At 53.1% G+C, this 19,997-nt stretch overlaps 1 protein-coding gene across 1 annotated transcript in view; it reads right to left on the reverse strand.

Annotated features, from left to right (window-relative positions):
* Positions 1-19,997, reverse strand: part of LOC138727544 (ankyrin repeat and fibronectin type-III domain-containing protein 1-like) — a 271,747-nt gene that overhangs the window by 228,221 nt on the left and 23,529 nt on the right. Inside the window, exon 2 of the mRNA XM_069870035.1 lies at positions 13,148-13,276. Within this exon, the coding sequence (XP_069726136.1) occupies positions 13,148-13,164 (17 nt within the window). The 5' untranslated portion in view covers positions 13,165-13,276. The remainder of the gene's footprint in view (positions 1-13,147; positions 13,277-19,997) is intronic.

Below are 19,997 nucleotides of genomic sequence, written 5' to 3' on the forward strand. Positions count from 1 at the left end.
CCAACAAAAAGGGAAAGCAAGTTGGAAATTGAAACTTATTCCCCAGCTAACAGGCACCATGGGAGAGGGACAGAGGAACACAAGGCACTGAGGTCAAGAGTTCCTCAAGTCAAATACCTGAAAAGCAGCATCATGAGGGTGTCCAACAGAACAGGCACCTTAGCACCTCTCCTGTGTGTATGAATCACAGAAGCATAGAATGGTTTGTGTTGGAAGGGACCTTAAAGATCATCTAATTCAAAACTCCCTGCCTTTGGCTGGGACACCTGCCACACACAGGTTTGTCTTCAGCTAAAAAACCAAGCACCCTCAAAGCAGCACAGCCCGTAGCACCCCAGAGAGGGCAACAAAACTTGAAAAACACCACGGAGAGGTTTCTTCATCCCATTACCTTATGTCACGCATGATGTGCACCTCTTCAGAAGCAGAGACATGACCAGCACCATCCATCTCAGCCCCATTTATCAGTGCACAGAGGACACTGCAGAACGTTACGTGTGGGCTCGAGCAGATCCAGCTTCCCGTGCAGCAACTGGCGGTGGCCACGGAGCCTCTGCCAGCACCTCTGGGAGGTCTGCAAGCTGCAGCACGGCCTCCCAAACCCTGACAAACCCCAGCCGATGTCTCTGCTTCACCCTGGGCAGGACTGAGGGGTCTCTCATCGCCTGATGCTTGCGGAAGCAATAGGTGGGAGTCACAGGGGGCATCATGGCAGCGCAACAGCAAATGCAAGCTCACTGCCTCCTTCTTAGGTCCAAGACCCAGAACATCTGACATGGCAGAACTGCAGATGAACGAAATGGGGCAGAGACTAGACCTCTCACCCCAGGGAATCACCTTGGACATCATCGTTGCTGGATTGCCAGAGGAAGGCAGAGCTCAGTGGTGCAGTCAGCATTGTGCAATGCCCAAATGATTAAAATTGGGATATGCTCCCTCCTGCGGGCCTGAAGGTATAACTCAGGAGGCTGCTTTCCCTCCGAGGTGGAGCTCAAGAAGATCTTTTGGGCTGCTTCTCTGCTGCAGGGTTATCCCAGGCCCCAGCAGCTCCTCATGCCAGGTTACCCCTCTTTTGAGGGCCCCGGAGATGTCCCTTCAGCTGTGACACCTCATCCACTGGAGGACACGAAAGAGGCCACGCTTTCACTGCACCTCTACTGGAGGCCAGGACTGACCAAGATACGTGGGGATGTGAGCTGTGATGAGAGCAGCCAGACCTGTGAAAGCCTCATGGATGAATGTGTTTGTAACAGCACAGGAAGCCCCAGAGGGCTCGGGAATAAGATTAACTAATAACGGTGCAGCTCTGGCAAATTGAGCAGCTTTCTCCTTGCAGTCACTTCATCAGCCCAGAGCACTCAGTGGCGGTGCCTGTACCAAGGGTCGTAAGTGCAGCTGCTCTGCACACCAGGTACCACTGCCTGGGGGATGTCATCAAAGCCCAGAGCTCTCCAAAGCCCCTCCAGAGGTGGGCAGGCCCAAATTCAGCCCTGGAGGAGCAAAAGGGACGGGCTCTTCTGCCCTTGGACTAGGTCACAGAATCATAGAATCGCTTGGTTGGAAAAGACCTTCGAGATTAACAGTTCCAACCGTACCTGTCCACCACTAAACCGTACCCCTGAGCACCTCATCCACCCATCTTTTAAACACCTTCAGGGATGGAGACTCTACCACCTCCCTGGGCAGCCTCTGCCAGTGCTTGACAACCCTTTTGGTGAAGAAATGTTTCCTAATGTCCAACCTGAACCTGCCCTGGCACAACTTGAGGCCATTCCCTCTCGACCTATCACTTGTTACTTGGGTGAAGAGCCCAGAATCCACGTCTCTACAATCTCCTTTCAGGCAGTTGTGGACAGTAACAATGTCTCCCCTCAGCTTCCTCTTCTCCAGGCTAAACAACCCCAGCTCTCTCAGCCGCTCCTCATAACCCCTGTTCTCCATCCCCTTCCCCAGCTCCGCTCCCTTCTCTGGACTCGCTCCAGGAACTCAAGGTCTTTCTTGTAGCGACGGGCCCAAAACTGAACCCAGGATTCAAGGTGCAGCCTCACCAGTGGTGAGTCCAGGGGCACAGTCACTTCTCTGCTCCTGCTGGCCACACTGTTTCTGATCCAAGCCAAGATGCCATTGGCCTTCTTGGCCACCTGGGCCACAGCTGGCTCATGTTCAGCTGCTGTCAACCAACACCCCCAGGTCCTTCGCTACCAGGCGGCTTTCCAGATGCTCCTTCCCAAGCCTGGAGCGCTGCACAGGGTTCTTGTGTCGCAAGCGTGTCACTTGACCTTATTGAACCTCACACTATTGGTCTCAGCCCATTGATCCAGCCTGTCTAGATTCTTCTTCAGAGCCTCCCTGCCCTCAAGCAGATTGACACGTCCTCCCAGCTTAGTGTCATCTACAAACTCACTAAGGGAGCACTCAATCCCCTCATCCAGGTCATTAAAGACATTGAACAGAACCAGATCCAGCACTGAGGTCCTGACATCCCAAGAGCCCAGTCTCACAAGCACACACAGATGCTTCAACCTAAGACTTTTTCAAGGCACCAAGATGCAAATAAAGGTAGATAACATGAAAATTCTAAAGTTAAAAATAACAAAAACAAAGATTCAGACCCACTTCTTCATCAACAGCCAAGCCTCATGCAGAGCTACAGCTACAGGAGCTCTGCATGCCCAGGCTTAACACACATTTTTCTAGCCTCCCACTTCTAAAGATGCCCCAGTCATCCTCTCCCCCATCCTCTCAGGCAGGCTGCCCTCTGTCCAGTTTGCAGATGTCTCTTTCTTATCTGCCTGCTATTTGCAGGGAAACAGAAAGGGAGATTGGACCCGATTAAAGTCCACCCAGAGCACCAGCTTCATGTCTTTGATTTACTCTTCCTCAGGTCACTGTCTCTGTAAACGTGAATCAGAGCAATTGCCAGTGCAATCAACGGCTCTGTGGCTGGGTACAAATAATGAACGATGCTTTCCTCCTAAATTACTCCTGCTTTGCAGAAAGGGCTGCAAGGACAGAAAGCAGGGGAGGGGAAGCAAGGAAAGGTCAGAGCAAGCAAGGATATGGAGAAAAAAGCCATGTAAAAGTCAATTCAGCAAAAACAGGATGGGACAGTGTGAGCTGGACCAGGTAGCTCTCCCTCCCCAGGGAGCTACACAGGCAGCATCAGGCTCTGCAACACAGCAGCTCATTTTAACAAGGTCTTTTATAGAGAGAGCTATCCAAAACGACAGTCACGATCCTGAAACTCATAAGAAAATGGGGCAAGCAGTGATTTTTGAGGGTGAGAAGAAAAGAAATCACAGGCTGAAGTGACCTGCTGGAGCAGGGTTGTTGGTGGCAGCCCTGCACCACCACACCTCAAATCCTACCTGCTTTATTTTGCACGGCACAGCCCCCAGCTGATGGGACCAGAGCGCACACAGCATGGAGGGGAACCTGCCTGCCCTGACACACAATGGATGTGGCATTATAGCAAAGGACAGCGAGAAAGCAGAAGAGCAACGCAGCCCTTTGCCACCCCGGCTTCTCTCCAAAGGCTGAGACTGTGCTGGCTCCAGCCCCTGAGCAGGGCAAAGCCTCTGGGGCAGCGTTTGGGTTGTGTAAGAGAGCAGAAGCAAACGCACGGATCTGAGTGTGCTCCCTCAGCAACTTGCAGGATTAAAGATTTAATGCAATGTGTCCCTCTGGAAGAAATTACACAGGCTATTAAGAAAGATGTGCCTCTCATCTGATGAAATCCAGCAATCACTGCAGCAATCCGTGCAAACTAAACAGGCTCTGTGGAGCAAAGGGAAAGCAGCAGGTGCTCTCGGGAGCCCTTTCTGCAGAGAGGAACCAATGGGTAAAGCAGCAGCTCTATTAGCACTAAAGCAAGTGTGCAGACACAGCCGTACTGTGCCTGTGGAGAGCAAGACAGGCCCTGCTTCCAAGGGAAGGAGTAAAACAACGCTCAGCAGCAACCACTCATTGTTTCTCACTGGTTTCCAGAGGCTCACGTGGACACTGGAATGGGGCAAAGAGCCCAGTGCCAGGAGCAGCAGGAGCCCTTCCACACCTCACAGGGATCTGATATCCAGCAGAGGCACACACCAGTCCTGTTCCCCACTCCCCACCACAAAGGTGGCAGCACCTTGGGCACCCAAAGCATTGGCCAGTGATTCTCCTGATACAGAAACAGGAATTAACCCTGGCTCCCTCACCCAGGGCCAACTGGAGCGGAGAAACGCAGACCGTCACAGCACCACACGCTAAAGCATCTCATCGCTTTTGGAGATAACTACAGTGCAGTTAACACAGCATCATTCAGGGTGCAGCAAGTGCAGGGATGTGCTGCAGACAGCAGCATCAGTTCCATTCAAATCAGCTTTGCCACTCCCACGGAGTGTTCAGCAGCTTCACCATGACGGAGCCTGAGCAGTAAACATCAGACTTGACCAAAGGAAACAGATGCAGGGAAAGAGCTATCATAGCAGGGCTTGGATTAGCATCCACAGTGTCCTTCTGTAGAGCAAAACCATCCATGAAGCAAAATGCACCTGGAGACCCTGAATTCAGCCACAGAGCTCCCAGGCACTGAGTGCATCCCACAACATCACCCAGGGAAAGGCAGCCACCATCCTGCCTGGCACTGCTGTGCTGTGCTCTGGATTCACAGCTGCCACATCTCACTCCTTTCCGAGGGAACCCAGAGGTTCAGACGCATTGCCAGGCTCCACACTGCAAAGATCCAGGCACGTTCACAAACATGAAGGGCAGGTGACTGGCACATCAGAAAGCCAGACATGTCCCAGGCTGCGTTCAGAGCAGCTGGACCAGCAGGGCAAGGGAGGGGGTTCTGCCCCTCTGCTCTGCCCTGGTGAGACCCCACCTGGAGCCCTGCATCCAGCTCTGGAGTTCTCAGCACAGGAAGGACATGGAGCTGTGTGGATAAAGTCCAGAGGAGGCCACAGAGATGATCCAAGGGCTGGAGCACCTCCCACATGAGGACAGGCTGGGAGCGTTGGGGTTGTTCAGCCTGGATAGAAGAAGGTTGCAGAGAGACCTCAGAGCAGCTTCCAGTCCTGAAAGGGGCTCCAGGAAAGCTAGGGAAGGGCTCTTGACCAGGGAGTGCAGGGAGAGGATGAGGGAGAATGGATTTCATCTGAAAGAAGGGAGATGGAGATGAGATGTTAGGAAGAAATGTTTTGCTGTGAGGGTGGGGAGGCCCTGGCCCAGGTTGCCCAGAGCAGTGGTGGCTGCCCCATTGCTGGAGGTGTTCAAGGCCAGGTTGGATGGGGCTTGGAGCCCCTGATCCAGTGGGAGGTGTCCCTGCCCATGGGCCTGGATGGGCTTTGACGTCCCTTCTGACCCACCATTCTATGATTCTATCCTCCTCTCAGCAAGCATGGACACACATGGGATAACATCCCGCTGCTTTGAACCTCTTTGGCAGCATGTGTTTCCCACATCGTGTGTGCACCTTGAAGCTACTTGAAGCAGCTCCCCCCTCACTGTTCCTGGGTGCCATGGGGCTCTGCTGCCTGGAAAGGTCATTCAGACATCCCAGCCTGGGTCTGGGACCATGTCCTGCAGCCAAGCACTGCTCTGTGGTGTCAGTCCCTGAGGTCTGCCACGGGGCTGGGCTCAATTCCATACCCACTGCCCAGCAGCCCAGCATTAAGATACACACAATTATGCATTCAATCAGAAGTTTCCATGCTGGCCCTGCGTGCTGACCCACAACAGAGGTGTTCTACCAGTTGGACCGCGCTTCACAGACCACCCTCCCCTTAGTTTTCCCCGTATTTTCTCTCCAGACCCTCCCAGCTTCCCACTGCAGGGTGAAGCTGAGCCACTCACCTACTCTCCCAACCCTTCCTCAATCCCTTTAGACCCCTCACAGTTCAGCAGCTTGTGCCACAGAACCCAAGGGAAGGTGACCTTACAGAAGGAAAGACAAGCTGAAATTCATAGTTGCTCTGATCAAAGGATGTCCGCAGATTTCCAAAGTCCTATGGTGAGAAAAGCTGGATAACAGAGATGCCTGTGGATCATCTGAGCAGACGACTTTGTTTGAAACACCAGCTCTGTGCAGGAGATGTGGGCAGACTGTGTGGCACCACACTGGAGCGGGGTGAAAGCAGTTGCTGCCCCACACCCCCCGGGGTTCTCCGCCTGGTACCTGCAAAGCTGACAGAGCACCCCTTAGCTCCTGTGGGTTTCCACTACGAGTCCTCGCTGTGGTTCCAGCAGAGAAACTCCCTCTGTTTGGCAGCTCCCCTCAGCCAAGGAGTGAGCACACAGACAGATCCCATGGCTCAGCTGGCCAGCAGCTCTCTGCAGGTTATTAATGAAATCATTTACTGGTTATTACAATGATTAAGTCAAAACCACAAACAAAAAGCATTATGGTCGCTACCAGTAAACCTGCCAGTTCACAACAGGGCAGGGAAACCACAGTTTCAGGTATTGCCTTCTAAAAAGTGGGTTGAAAGGACCATCAGTGGCTTGGGCTCCTCCTGGCACACAGGGATTGAGGTACCCAGGACAAACGCTGTCTCCTCCAGAACCCCTTGCACAGAGGAACACAGAGCAGCAGAGTCTCTCTGCGGGATCCCCCTCCCAAGGATCACACGTTCACCCAAGGTGCTTTATGGCAGAGCTGCAGCTGGTCCAGCAAAGCTGAGAGCTGCATCCCCAACTGCAGCGAGGGGCAAAGCATCCCAGTAACCCGCAGCAGCGCAGCTTGGGTCCAAAACACAAGTACACTGTCTGACAGAGCCACAGCGCTGCTGCCAGCAGCCTCTTACCATGTATCCTCCCTAAATAGCACATGGAAAGCAGAGGAGCAGTGAAGGGAAAAAATTGCCAACCTGCCCTTACTTCACTGTTAAGACAGAAAATCCGCATTCACCAGCACATTTGAACCGGGAAATAAATCCCTTTATACACTCTCCAGGGCATATAGCTGTTTGCAACCTGAAAAGCAGTTGCTGTCACAGCACGTCTGAGGAATTATCCTGAGCAGAGCAGAGTGGCTTTAAAGGAACAAGTACTACGCAAACTGTATCTTGTTGCCCGCTCCCTCCAAAGTGAGTGGGTTACAGGCAGGGCCAGCAGCATCCCAGCTGCAGGAACAGGGGCTGAGGTTCTCCCATCCCAGCACTCCCACTAGATGTCTGCAGATCTCCTACCAACAGCCCTTCTCCAAGGCACTCCAAGCCCCTGCCCAAGGCGGAGGTGCTCACCCCACACAGGGAGGCTGAGCCATGGTGGGGTTTATGCAGGGGCCTTGGGGACATCAACCACAGGGACTTCCAGGAATCATAGAGTCATAGAAGCATAAGCATAGAAGAGTTTGGGTTGGAAGGGACCTCAAAGCCGATCCAGCCCCACTCCCTGCCATGGGCAGGGACACCTCCCACTGGATCAGGGGCTCCAAGCCCTATCTGACCTGGCCGTGAACACCTCCAGGGATGGGGCAGACACCACTGCTCTGGGCGACCTGGGCCAGAGCCTTTCCACCCTCACAGCAAAACATTTCTTCCTAAGATCTCAACTCCCCCTCTTGCAGCTCAGAACTGTTCCCCTCATGCCATCCCCGCACTCCTTGACCGAGAGCCCCTCCTTAATTTCCCTGGAGCCTCTTTCAGCACTGGAAGCTGCTCTGAGGTCTCCCAGCAGCCTTCTCTTCTCCAGGCTGAACAACCCCGAGTCTCTCAACCTGGCCTCGTACAGGAGGTGCTCCAGTCCTCGGATCATCTTTGTGACCTCTTCTGAACTTGCTCTGATGGATCCATGTCCTTAAAGGAAACTGCAGCACTAAGTGAAAACGTGTCACTAAAAACCATGAGGCCAGAACTTGGTTTCCTGCTTACACAGAGTGAAACAAGCAAAGAACCAGAGCAACACATAGAAACGCACCATGATGCACAACAACAGGGTCATTGGGAAGGGCCAGCACTCATCCTCCAGCGGGGCATCCCAGGTCAACAAGCACCCAGTTTGCCTGCAGAGTTAGGAACAGATATTACTCTCCCTCCGCATATTCACTGAATAATTAATCCTCCAGAAATTAGTCAAGTCTTTCATTAAGCCAGCTCAGCAAATGGAGTGAAGAATTTCTAGGTCAGAACTACAAGGAGTACTGGGGAGAGGAGGTGGGGAAGAAGGAGAAAAGAGCCTGAGGGCTGTTCATTTCCAAGGCATCAGCACGCTGCTCTGCCTCGCCCAGCCAGGGCCACCACCTCCAAAGCAAGAGCTTGGATCAGGATGGCAACTTGTCATCCTGCTGAGGGCTGACCCCACAGCTGCCTTCAAACATCGCCAACGAGCAAACTGGTGTGCAAAGCATCTCCCTCCATCTCACACAATTCATTTGCCAAAGCAGAAAGAAAAACACCTTATGACGACTCTATACGTTATGTCCTTAAGCACTTTGATGCCTTTGATGTCTTACCCACCATCTCCTGCAGAGGTGTTGTTCCCTCTTCCCAAAGCTGTAATCCAGGGATGAAGCATGTAAGAGAAGCCCCAAGAGCATCTCATGTCACAGCATCAGCCCTCCGTGAAGCCCCTCTCAACCCACTCATGCGGTATCAAGCCATGCAGAACAAGTCTTACGAGGAGCGGCTGAGGGAGCTGGGGATGTTTAGCCTGGAGAAGAGGAGGCTGACGGGAGACCTCATTGCTCTCTACAACTACCTGAAAGGAGGTTGTAGAGAGGAGGGAGCTGGGCTCTTCTCCCAAGTGACAGGGGACAGGACACGCCAACCTCTGTGCCAGCCAGGTCCGGACCAGCTGGAAGGAGCTGGTCTGGGGCAGGACTTCCCATCCCCACACTCTCCCCACTTTTCCCCAAGCTCCTTCTTTGCTGGTGCAAGCACATGGATGCCACGTAAGAAGGGGAAAGTTTGTAAAGGGAAACGCTGTCCCCCATGCTAAGGGAGCCAGAGGAGCAGCCCTAAATCCATGGGCATGGAGAGCGCCGAGTCCCATGCACAGCACAGCACTCAGCCCTTACAGGGGCTGCGAAATCCCCTCACCCTTTATGACAGGAGGCAGCTGTGAAAGACCAAGTAAAGCTTCCTCCTAAAAGGAGGTTGTGGAGAGGAGGGAACTGGGCTCTTCTCCCAAGTGACAGGGGACAGGACAAGAGGGAATGGCCTCAAGCTCCACCAGGGGAGGTTCAGGCTGGACATTAGGAAAAAAATTTTCACAGAAAGGGTCATTGGACACTGGCAGAAGCTGCCCAGGGAGGGAGTTGAGTCACCTTCCCTGGAGGAGTTTAAGGAACGGGTGGATGAGGTCCTGAGGGACATGGTTTAGTGATTGATGGGAATGGCTGGACTCGATGATCCAGTGGGTCCTTCCCAACCTAGTGATTCTATGATTCTATGATCATCTATCACCGGACCCCACAGCAAAAGGGGCAGACGGGTTTCCAGCTGCAGGGCCCTGCCAAGAGCAGCAGCTACCTCCAGGCGCCGAGTGACAGAGGCTCCCTTTGGTAAAAGTGGCAGGTGATGCTGAAGAAGCACCAGGTCTGTGCTCCCCGGGGAACACCACTTGTAAAAATGAATAAGCCAGAAGATGGGTCTTCCCTGAGAGGGATGTAGGTGTCTGACCACCCAAAAAGGTCTGGGGCTGCAGGAGGAGTGCACAGAGCTGGTCTGCAAGGAGGGCGTGGGGGGTGAGGACAGAGCAGGTGAGGGGGTACAGCAGTGCTCCCCACTCCTGCTGGGGAGTGCAGGGCAAGGAGTGGTGCCATGCAGCCCCCTCACACCCCACACTCCAGCAGGCACCTGCCCTGCACCACGGAGACCCAACCTAGTCTCCTGCTCCCACTGTGCCCACTGTGCTGTTCTCCTTTCCTCGCATTCCAGTTTGGAGAGCAGGGGGGCTGCATGGGGGATCAGAGACGGGGTCAACACCTGCAGTTTCTCACCTTTGAGTTCAGCCAGGAAGTCCAGTGTGGGAATTTGGAAGAGGGGGCAGAGGGCTCCAGTGATGGCTGCTGGACCCCCAGTCATCCACACACAACTGGGATGGGCAGAAAGGAAACACAGAGGCATCAGGCTCCATCTAGAGCCTGAGGTGGAGGAACATCATAGAAATCTGTTCTCCCGTTTGCTCATAAGTGTTACACCAACCTGACCACATCACACCACCTTCTCTCTCCTTCAGTTCTACCCTGCAGTCCCTACTTGCATTCCCATAACAGGCTACACAGGGTTATCAAATCCATCTCCAAGATCCTGCCCCAGCTCCACAACCCTAGGTCATCCCGCCCCTACTCACAGGTTGTTTTTTCTAAATTATCCTTCTGCACTTTAAGAAAGATGTGGACAAAGCGCCCAGAGGAGGGCAGGGGGTTAGGGAGCAGCAGTGCACAGGGTTGGTCCCTCTGCCTGGTGGGCCCCATCCCTCCATCCCACACAAGTGCACCAAAGACTTGCTCGAGGGTGGATATCACAGAATCACAGAATAGTTTGGGTTGGAAAGGACCTTAAAGTCCAGCCAGCTCCACCCCTTGCCATGGGCAGGGACACCTCCCACTGAGTCAGGGTGATCAAAGCCCCATCCAATCTGGCCTTCAACACCTCCAGGGATGGGGCACACACCACTGTGCTGGGAAACCTGGGCCAGGGCCTCCCCATCCTCACAGCAAAACATTTTTTCTCAAGACCTCATCACCATCTCCCCTCTTTCAGGTAAAAACCATTCCCCTACATCCTTTCGCTGCACTCCCTGATCAAGAGCCCCTCAAAAGCTTTCCTGGAGCTCCTTTCAAGACTGGAAGCTGCTCTAAGGTCTTCCTGCAACCTTCTCTCCAGAGTGAACAGCCCCAACCCTCCCAGCCTGTCCTCATGTGGGAGGTGCTCCAGCCCTTGGATCATCTCCGTGGCCTCCTCTGGACTCGGTCCAACAGCTCCAGGTCCTTCCTGTGCTGAAGACTCCAGGTAAGCTCTCACAAGAGCAGAGTACAGGGGTATATCCAGTACCCCTTTCTCTGACCCACGTGGCAGACGTGCTCACAGTTGATGTTAGTGCATCTCCACCCAACCAGGACCACGTACCCTTCGGATGAAACCTCCCCCTGCTCTGAGAAGGTGGACACCTGGGAGACAGCTCCGTCCAGGAGCAAGGGGACCCTCGGAGACAGCTGGGCAGCAGGACTTGTCTCAGAAGAGCAGCTCTGTGCCACAAGAGCAGCGCTTGGCTCCTGGTGGGGCAGCAGGGGGGCATGGGCAGCACCCCCTGCCCATCCTCCCAGCGTGGCAGGGCTGGTCACAAACAATTCTTGCATTGAGAGGCCACTCACCCCAGCCCATCTGCAGCTCCATGAGCCTGGGGCGGACAAAGAAAACGTTAGCCAATGGCAAACCCTGCCAAGGCGGGGGAGACAAACCAGCCTTTGTGTCTGCAAAGGCAAAGTTAGCTTTGGAGAAAAGACTAGATAGCTCAGCAACCGAGGCTGTGCTTTGGCTGCTTTTTACTTGGAGGTTTCTAATCCTCATGCAGATGACAGCAGAAGGCTCCAACGCTCCCCTGCTATTGCCTGTCCCACTCATGAGACGCGCTGGGGGTCCCTCATGCAAGAGCCTTCAGTATGCAGTCCACGGACCCACACCCATAGCAACAGGAATTGAGCCAAGAGAAGAATAACCCACTCCAGCTTCAATTTATTTCTCACCAGTGTTTTCCCCCTGCTCTCAGAGCGCTGGGAGCTCAGAATCTTTCCTTCCCAGGGGTAAGCCAGGCAGGGCTGCACTCCTGCCCCTGCACACCTACCCCATCCTGTCCCTTCAACTTCACATCCGTGCCAGCGATGATTTCCACGTGCAGAAAAGCAAACCCCCAGTGACAACAGGTTTTCTCCTGTTTCCTCCCCTTGCAGCCCTCCTGCCTGCAGCAAGCCAGCAGCTGCCCACCCCTACTCATGCCCACAAGACCAGCATGGGCGCTGTGTTCGCCTCTGCGCCCGTGTGATCATCTCAAAGGATATCAGCATGGATCTTAAAGATGGGAAGCATTCAGCAGTGCCCACAAACAGCCTCTGTGCAGCCAGGACAGCCCAGCCCGTGCATCCCTGGGGGAACCTCCCTGAGAAGGCAAATCCTCTTCACAACTTAATGGGAAAAAAAAGATGCAGGCTGACAGTTGGGGTTGTTCAGCCTGGAGAAGAGAAGGCTCCGGGGAGACCTTAGAGCAGCTTCCAGCACTGAAAGGGGCTCCAGGGAACCTGAGGAGTGGCTTTTTACAAGGGCCTGTAGTGATAGGACAAGGGGGAATGGCTTTGAATTGGAAGGGGAAGATTTAGATTAGACATCAGGAAGAAATTCTTCATGATGAGGGTAGGGAGGCACTCAGGTTGCCTGGAACACCCCTGGAGGTGTTCAAAGCCAGGTTGGATGGGGCTTGGAGCCCCTGATCCAGTGGGAGGTGTCCCTGGCCATGGCAGGGGGTAGAACTGGATGGGTTTGAACATCTCTTCCAACCCAAACCATTTCATGAGTCTATAAAGGGAATCAAAGAATGTTATTCTTTACCAACCACTCATGCTGGAAAGCTAACACAAAGGACTGAGATTTTATATACACATTTAATCCCTGGTGCAGTGGAACTGTCAGGTTGCTGTACATGCCAGGTTTTCACACCTAGTAGAAACCCTGCCATGCTCCCCTTCCTCACAGCTGGCTCACGCTCCTTTACTCCAACTGAAAAATAAAACCCTTGTCCAGCATTCCACTCGGAGGTGTTTAAGGGGCTGGTGGACAAGGCGCTGAGGGACATGGTTTAGTGTTTGATAAGAATGGTTGGACTCGATGATCTGGTGGGTCTTTTCCAACCCAGTGATTCTATGATTCCCCACAGCTCCCAGCTCTGGGGTCCCGGTGGGTATTTTTCAGGCTGTATGAAAGCAGTGAAAGGCAGGGAAGGGCTGCAAGCCCTCAGTGGTGGCGTTTATTGTTCAGCTGTGTGGCGGGGCACAGCCTCTCCCTGCGGGTTTGATTTGCAATATGAAAACAAAACAAAGGTACCACACATGCCAGACACTTACGTTGGAGGACCAGCATTGGCTCAGCCGCCCCGAACATCAGCACCCCTCTTCCCCCACCGACCACTCAGGAGTGGCAAACACAGAGTGCAGCACAGCCCAACTCACCCTTTGACGACGTCCATTCAGCCCTCGTGTCAAGGGCCACAGCAGCTTCCCCGGAGCAGCCGGCGGCAGAGAGATGGCGCGCCACACTGCTGGCCTCCGCATTCCACCATTGCTAGCCACCCTGTGCCACTGGAAGGGAGAAAGAGACAGAGACCCTGCCTGTTAGTGAGACAGATGGAGCCCAGCACATCAGAGAAGAACAATCATGGAATCATAGAATCACCAGGTTGGAAAAGACCCGCCGCATCATCGAGTCCAACCATTCCTATCAATCACTAAACCATGTCCCTCAGCACCTCGATTTAACATGATTTAGCACTGGACAGGTATGTTGGACTTGATGATTACAAAGGTCCAACCTAGGGATTCTATGATCAGCAGCACCGAGTAAGAGGTGAGTGATGCCATGAGCCCTGCAAAGAGATGCGTTTCTCACCCAAATGGGGCTGAGAACCACCAAGACATCTGGTCCAGCACAGTCCCACCCCATGGCTTCGGCTCATCTCATCCCTCAGGCCTGAGCAATGAGCTCAGTTTAAGGGATCCTGGCAGCCAAAAGCCTGGGCGTGCTGGTCTAAGAGCACACTCTTGGCAAGAACGCAAACTTCCCTTCATTTGCCTGGTACCTCTGACGTTAAACTAGGATGTGCTGCACCCTTTCTAGATAATTATCAGTCACTGGATTGATAATGGATTACATTAGCTGATGGATTACATTATTTTCTTATTCAGCAGTAAAAAAGGAAACATGTGAGCAAGAACTAGAGGCTTGCAGTCTCGTCCATCCTTTCTCCTCTCTATGCAGCACTAGCACCACAATCTATTAGTACTTCCTACTAGCCTCTGTAAATATGTGTGGCTTGGCAAGAACACACATTTCCTCACTGCCACGCTCGGTTATGACCACATGGCTGCATTCTCATTAGCTTGCAAGCTGGGATGGTGAAAGAGAGGAGATGCCCCATTCAGAAGAAAGGCAGAAATATGGTCTACTGGAGAAAAAACGTCCCCTCAGGAGTGGGGAACTGCTGTGGATGAGTCACTTTGAGGGGGAAAAAAACCCACCACATACTCAGGTTCTCCTGGTTCTGGGCTGGCCTGCCACTAGGGAGAACATGGAAATGGGAAGGAAAAGGAACAAATGGGGTAAGACCACCAGCAGACACTGTCATTGCCATCCACGGGAAACAGCTAACGCAGCGGGAGCCACAGCTCCTCCTGAAGCGCAGACCTCAGCCCTCTTCTGGTAAGATGCAGCTGAGCCTGGTACCCACCAGGCCTGGGAGGATGCTCGCTGCTGCTGGCCACAGCCAGAAACCAGGGAGGGCAGGGAAGTGCTACAAGCTACCAGAAGAGAAACCCTTAACGCAATTTCCTCCATTAGGGATAACAGAGGGAAAACTTCTGCACTGAAGAGAGGCAGCTTGGTGTTTGTCCTGCCTTCTCTCAACATTGCTCCATTTTCATCTGTTACAGCTCCAAGCGCCTTTGCTTTCAGCCTCCAAACCCCAACACGCACATCACTGAGCTGCCTACTGCAGATTTACCGGGTGACAGGCAGGATGAGGTGGCTGCCAGGCTCCAGCATCTCTGGAATGCAGACACATCTCTGCCTGGATTCTGTTTCCACTGCTGGCTGCTTCAATATTTATATTCAAGACAAAATTGTTAGGTGAAACACACGATAAAGAACATTATTTCCACATCATTATTTTGCTTCACCAAAGCTAAACATCAATGCAAAAGAAACATCTGAACCGTGTCCTCAGTCACACCTGGATCCCGCTCCCATGGAGCCAGAGCTGGAGCAGCCTTAATGCACACAGCCACAGGAGCTGCTTTCCCCAGCTCCTGTTCCAGCTGCGGCTGCTAAAGCAGCAGAAAACATCTGGCAAAAATTCTATACCCGTGCAAAATGCAGGGCAGTTGTCAGATGGAAGCCTGGAAACCCCAGGTTCAGCCAGAAATATTTTTTCTGCTTGGGAATTGGAAACAGTAATCTCAGCCAAGTCATTAAGGCTCTAATCATGGTGTCTGACATGGAGAAAGATGCCAGGGAAATTTTATTTATGACACAGCTAATGGGGTTTGCCCTTAAGCACCGGGCAAATCTTCCAGCTCATTACCCAATGCTAAGAATCACTTGGACAAATTAGGTATTGGAAAGCCAGGCCTGCAGAGCAGCTCCATGATTTACCTCAAAGTGACCTGCAAAAGTAAAAAGTGTCATTGCATCGTAGAATCATGGAATGGTTTAGGCTGGAAGGGACCTCAAAGCCCATCCAGTTCCAACCCCACTGCCCTCCCACTGGATCAGGGGCTCCAAGCCCCATCCAGCCTGGCCTTGAACATCTCCAGGGATGGGGCAGCCACCACTGCTCTGGGCAACCTGGGCCAGGGCCTCCCCACCCTCAGAGTAAAACATTTCTTCCCAATATCTCAACTCCATCTCCCCTCTTTCAGCTGAAAACAATTGCCCCTCATCCTACCTCTGCACTCCCTGATCAAGAGCTCCTCCCCAGCTTTCCTGAAGCCCTTTTCAGTACTTAGCGTGCCCCTCCTGGCTGCAGGTTTGGTCCCACAGCCTGGCAGCAGCTGCTGCCCAGAAGGGAATTTATTCCATGCGCCAGGACATCAGCATCAATTGCCAGAGATGCAGTCCCCCCAGCTGCCCACACAGGACCCCTTGCAAACATTCCCACTTCTCTCAAAGGAGACTTTAGCACCTGACAATTCCAGTCAATACAGTTTAAGCCAAATCTTGTCTAATATTTGCAGTGAGGATCACTGGCCTGGGATTTACATCACTTGTTTTGACTTCTTTGCATAAAATGGTCACAGCCAAGGAATAAACAGGATCAGGAGACTCCTTCAAAGAAAAGGAAAGAAAATCCCCTTTTACCAAGAACAAATACAGAGCATTCAGGAATTCCTGGGAGCTTGGGTCGGTTTTGTTTGTCTGCTCTCGCTTTTCATTCACAGTCACTGAAGAAGTTTTGTGCCCTTAACTGTTGCATTTGCCACCAAATCAGCAGCTTAATGAGAAGGAAACTAAAGTTGTGCATTCACTACCAGGGCATTTGCCCACAGATTTGCAAACTGGAGGAGGAAGGAACAGCCACGCCAACCTCTGTGCCAGCCAGGTCCGGACCAGCTGGAAGGAGCTGGTCTGGGGCAGGACTTCCCATCCCCACACTCTCCCCACTTTTCCCCAAGCTCCTTCTTTGCTGGTGCAAGCACATGGATGCCACGTAAGAAGGGGAAAGTTTGTAAAGGGAAACGCTGTCCCCCATGCTAAGGGAGCCAGAGGAGCAGCCCTAAATCCATGGGCATGGAGAGCGCCGAGTCCCATGCACAGCACAGCACTCAGCCCTTACAGGGGCTGCGAAATCCCCTCACCCTTTATGACAGGAGGCAGCTGTGAAAGACCAAGTAAAGCTTCCTCCTAAAAGGAGGTTGTGGAGAGGAGGGAACTGGGCTCTTCTCCCAAGTGACAGGGGACAGGACAAGAGGGAATGGCCTCAAGCTCCACCAGGGGAGGTTCAGGCTGGACATTAGGAAAAAAATTTTCACAGAAAGGGTCATTGGACACTGGCAGAAGCTGCCCAGGGAGGGAGTTGAGTCACCTTCCCTGGAGGGGTTTAAGGGACAGGTGGATGAGGTGCTGAGGAACATGGTTTAGTGATTGATGGGAATGGGTGGACTCGATGATCCAGTGGGTCTCTTCCAACCTGGTGATTCTATGAAAACAATATGAAACTCTCAGGTGAGCAGCTCTCATGGATTAAGAGTAACGCCATAAACTTTTATCTCTTCCCACAGCCACAGGCCTGCTCAAGGCAGGGGTCTGGAAGATGAGGACAGCTGCCAGCCATAAAGTCTCCCCCAGCTCAGAAAGGGAGCAGAGATGCCCTTGTGCGTAGGGAGGGACACAGACAACTGCTCATGGGACCACAAAACAGAGCAGAAAGGCAGGACATCAGCCAGACAGCAATGTGCATGCAGCCTTTAAAGTGCTTTTTCCCTCACGCTGCTGTGCTTTGCACCACAGGGTAAGATCAAGGGCGCTCTGGTGTGAGAAAGCTGCTGGTCTGCTCTAGGTCACGATCCCCAGGAGCAGAGCAGGCAGCACTGGACATGGCATGAGCTGTTGCACCAGCACAGGGGATCCCAAGCTGGAAGAGGGATTAAGCCCACATCCCTCAGAAGCAAAGTCATTTGGGGCACTCAGGGGTGGGAGCCGATAGGCGGGGTCTGAGTAGACAAAGGCTGTGGTCACCCTCCAGCCCTAATGTGGCAGGGAGGACACAGTCCTGCTCTTCTCCAAGCTCCTCTCCATGCTGTTGGTCAGCAGGAGCTAGGATTGCCATACAAAAAAAATTTTTTAAAAGTCGATACAAAACACTCTACTAGGACTGGCAAGCACTCAGGATCAAGCTACTACCTTCCCTGCAAGCTTGAGCAGTGAAAGCAAGATGCAGCGGATGCCCGCACAGAGCAAGGGACATTCCAGGTACCTGGCAGCTGTGCTGCGCTGTCAGCGTCACCTCAGGCAGATGCAGGCAGGCAGGGCTGCATCACCACCTCCACAAAAGAGCAGGAGCTCTTCCATAACGTTACCAGACAGCACCCATGCCCACCTCCCCCTTGCAAAGGCAGCCAGCCCTTTGCTTTCAACCGCAGGCTGCAGCCCTGGGGGTCTGCAGGGGGACAGGACCATGGAAGGGCAGGGATTGTGCCACGCTACGACAGTCACAGACAATATGAAAGAGCCTTTGCACACTGTTTAGTGCACAAACAGGAATACTTTCTGTGCACGTCCTAGCCATGGCACTGGTAACAGCCAAGCACCAGGGCAGGATATGGCCCGTGCACTCAGTCACGGCTGCTGCAAGGGGCACCTACCCATCCTTATAGCATCTGGCACCGCAGACCTTCCCACAGCCTGGCCTTCATAGAATCACCAGGTTGGAAGAGACCCACCAGATCATCGAGTCCAACCATTCCCATCAATCACTAAACCATGTCCCTCAGCGCCTCGTCCACCCATCCCTTAAACCCCTCCAGGGAAGGTGAATCAACCTCCTCCCTGGGCAGCCTCTGCCAGTGCCCAGTGACCCTTTCTGTGATTTTTTTTTTTTCCTAATGTTCAACCTAAACCTCCCCTGGCAGAGCTTGAGGCCGTTCCCTCTTGTTCTGTCCCCTGCCAGACTGGGTTCCTTTGCCACAGAAACAGAAGAGACATCACAGACATGGAGAAAACAACAGCCCCCAAGGAAAACAAGCACCATAACCCACACAGCCCCGAATAAGGCACACAGGGAACTGCCTGTCCCAGGGCAGAGCACAGCTCACCATCGGAGCACGTGGTCCTGGCAGAGCCAGCTGGGCTTTAGAATCATAGAATCACCAGGTTGGAAAAGACCCACCAGATCGTCGAGTCCAACCATTCCCATCAATCACTAAACCATGTCACTCAGCGCCTCATCCACCCATGCCTTAAACCCCTCCAGGGAAGGCGACTCAACCACCTCCCTGAGCAGCCTCTGCCAGGGAAAAATTTTTTCCTAATGCCCAGCCTAAACCTCTGCACAACAAGCACAATCCTGCATCCAACCACATCCCCATTCACGGGCATGACCAGGAGAACATGCCTTAGTTTTCAGTTTGCCCCTTACAGCATCTCTTTTTGGTGGAAGGAGAAAAGGGACATCTCAGTGGCAGGCAGAGATTTCTGCCCAGTGCCAAACACCAGCACCAATACACACTGCAGACACTCCAGCTCCCCAAGGCGTACGTGGTGATGGAGCATAAGAAACAGGGCTACGCACTCATTCTGCACCAAGGGATGCACAGGGCATCGCGCCAGGCTGCGCAGAGCCAGGACACGCAAGCTCCATCCGTGTCAGTCATGCAGAAGAAGAGTGGCTTGGTGGAGGGACCCGTCAGCCACCTCAGTCCCGGGTTCTCATCACCACCAGCACCACATTCAGCAATGATTTAATTCCTCATTCCAAGAAAAGAAAAAATCAGGAAGCTCACCCCAACCCAAGGGAAACGGCTGCTAAGAGAAGCAGCCTGGCGCAGCTGTGTTCCCCCAGCACACAGAGCCCAGTTCCGTGCAGAACTCCAGCATGTCAGCAAGCAAATCCTCTTTGCCTGTGGGCAAGGGAACTGGAGGGGGAGTTGAGGCGGGGGGGGGGGGGGGTGGGAAGGCATCAAGAAACTCTTTGTCTGCAGCCACCCCAGCCAGCGCACGTGCAGCATGAGCTTCCTGGCGAGGGCGGAGGGGAACCTGGACCTCAGACACCATTTCCGCCCGTGGCTCGATCCGCTTACTTATTGTCTTCTAAAAATAAAAGTAAACACTGAAGAAGAGCTCTTTGTTTTTATTTCTGCTGTGTCAGAAAGAGAAGAGCAAAGAAGCTGGTGAAGGGGCTGAAGAACAAGTCTTACGAGGAGCGGCTGTAGGAGCTGGGGTTGTTTAGCCTGGAGAAGAGGAGGCTGAGGGGAGACCTCATTGCTCTCTCCAACTACCTGAAAGGAGGTTGTGGAGAGGAGGGAGCTGGGCTCTTCTCCTAAGTGACAGGGGACAGGACGAGAGGGAATGGCCTCAAGATCCGCCAGGGGAGTTTCAGACTGTATATCAGGAAAATATTTTTCACAGAAAAGGTCATCAGGCCCTGGCAGAGGCTGCCCAGGGAGGTGGTGGAGTCCCCATCCCTCGAGGTATTCAAAAGATGGGTAGGCAAGGTGCTCAGTGACATAGTTTAAGGGGCAGATAGGAATGGTTGGACTTGAAGATCTGGTGGGTCTTTTCCAACCTGGTGATTCTACAATTCTACAAACA

Source organism: Phaenicophaeus curvirostris, chromosome 16 (genome assembly GCF_032191515.1).
Source record: "Phaenicophaeus curvirostris isolate KB17595 chromosome 16, BPBGC_Pcur_1.0, whole genome shotgun sequence".
In the NCBI taxonomy this organism is placed as follows: Eukaryota; Metazoa; Chordata; class Aves; order Cuculiformes; family Cuculidae; genus Phaenicophaeus; species Phaenicophaeus curvirostris.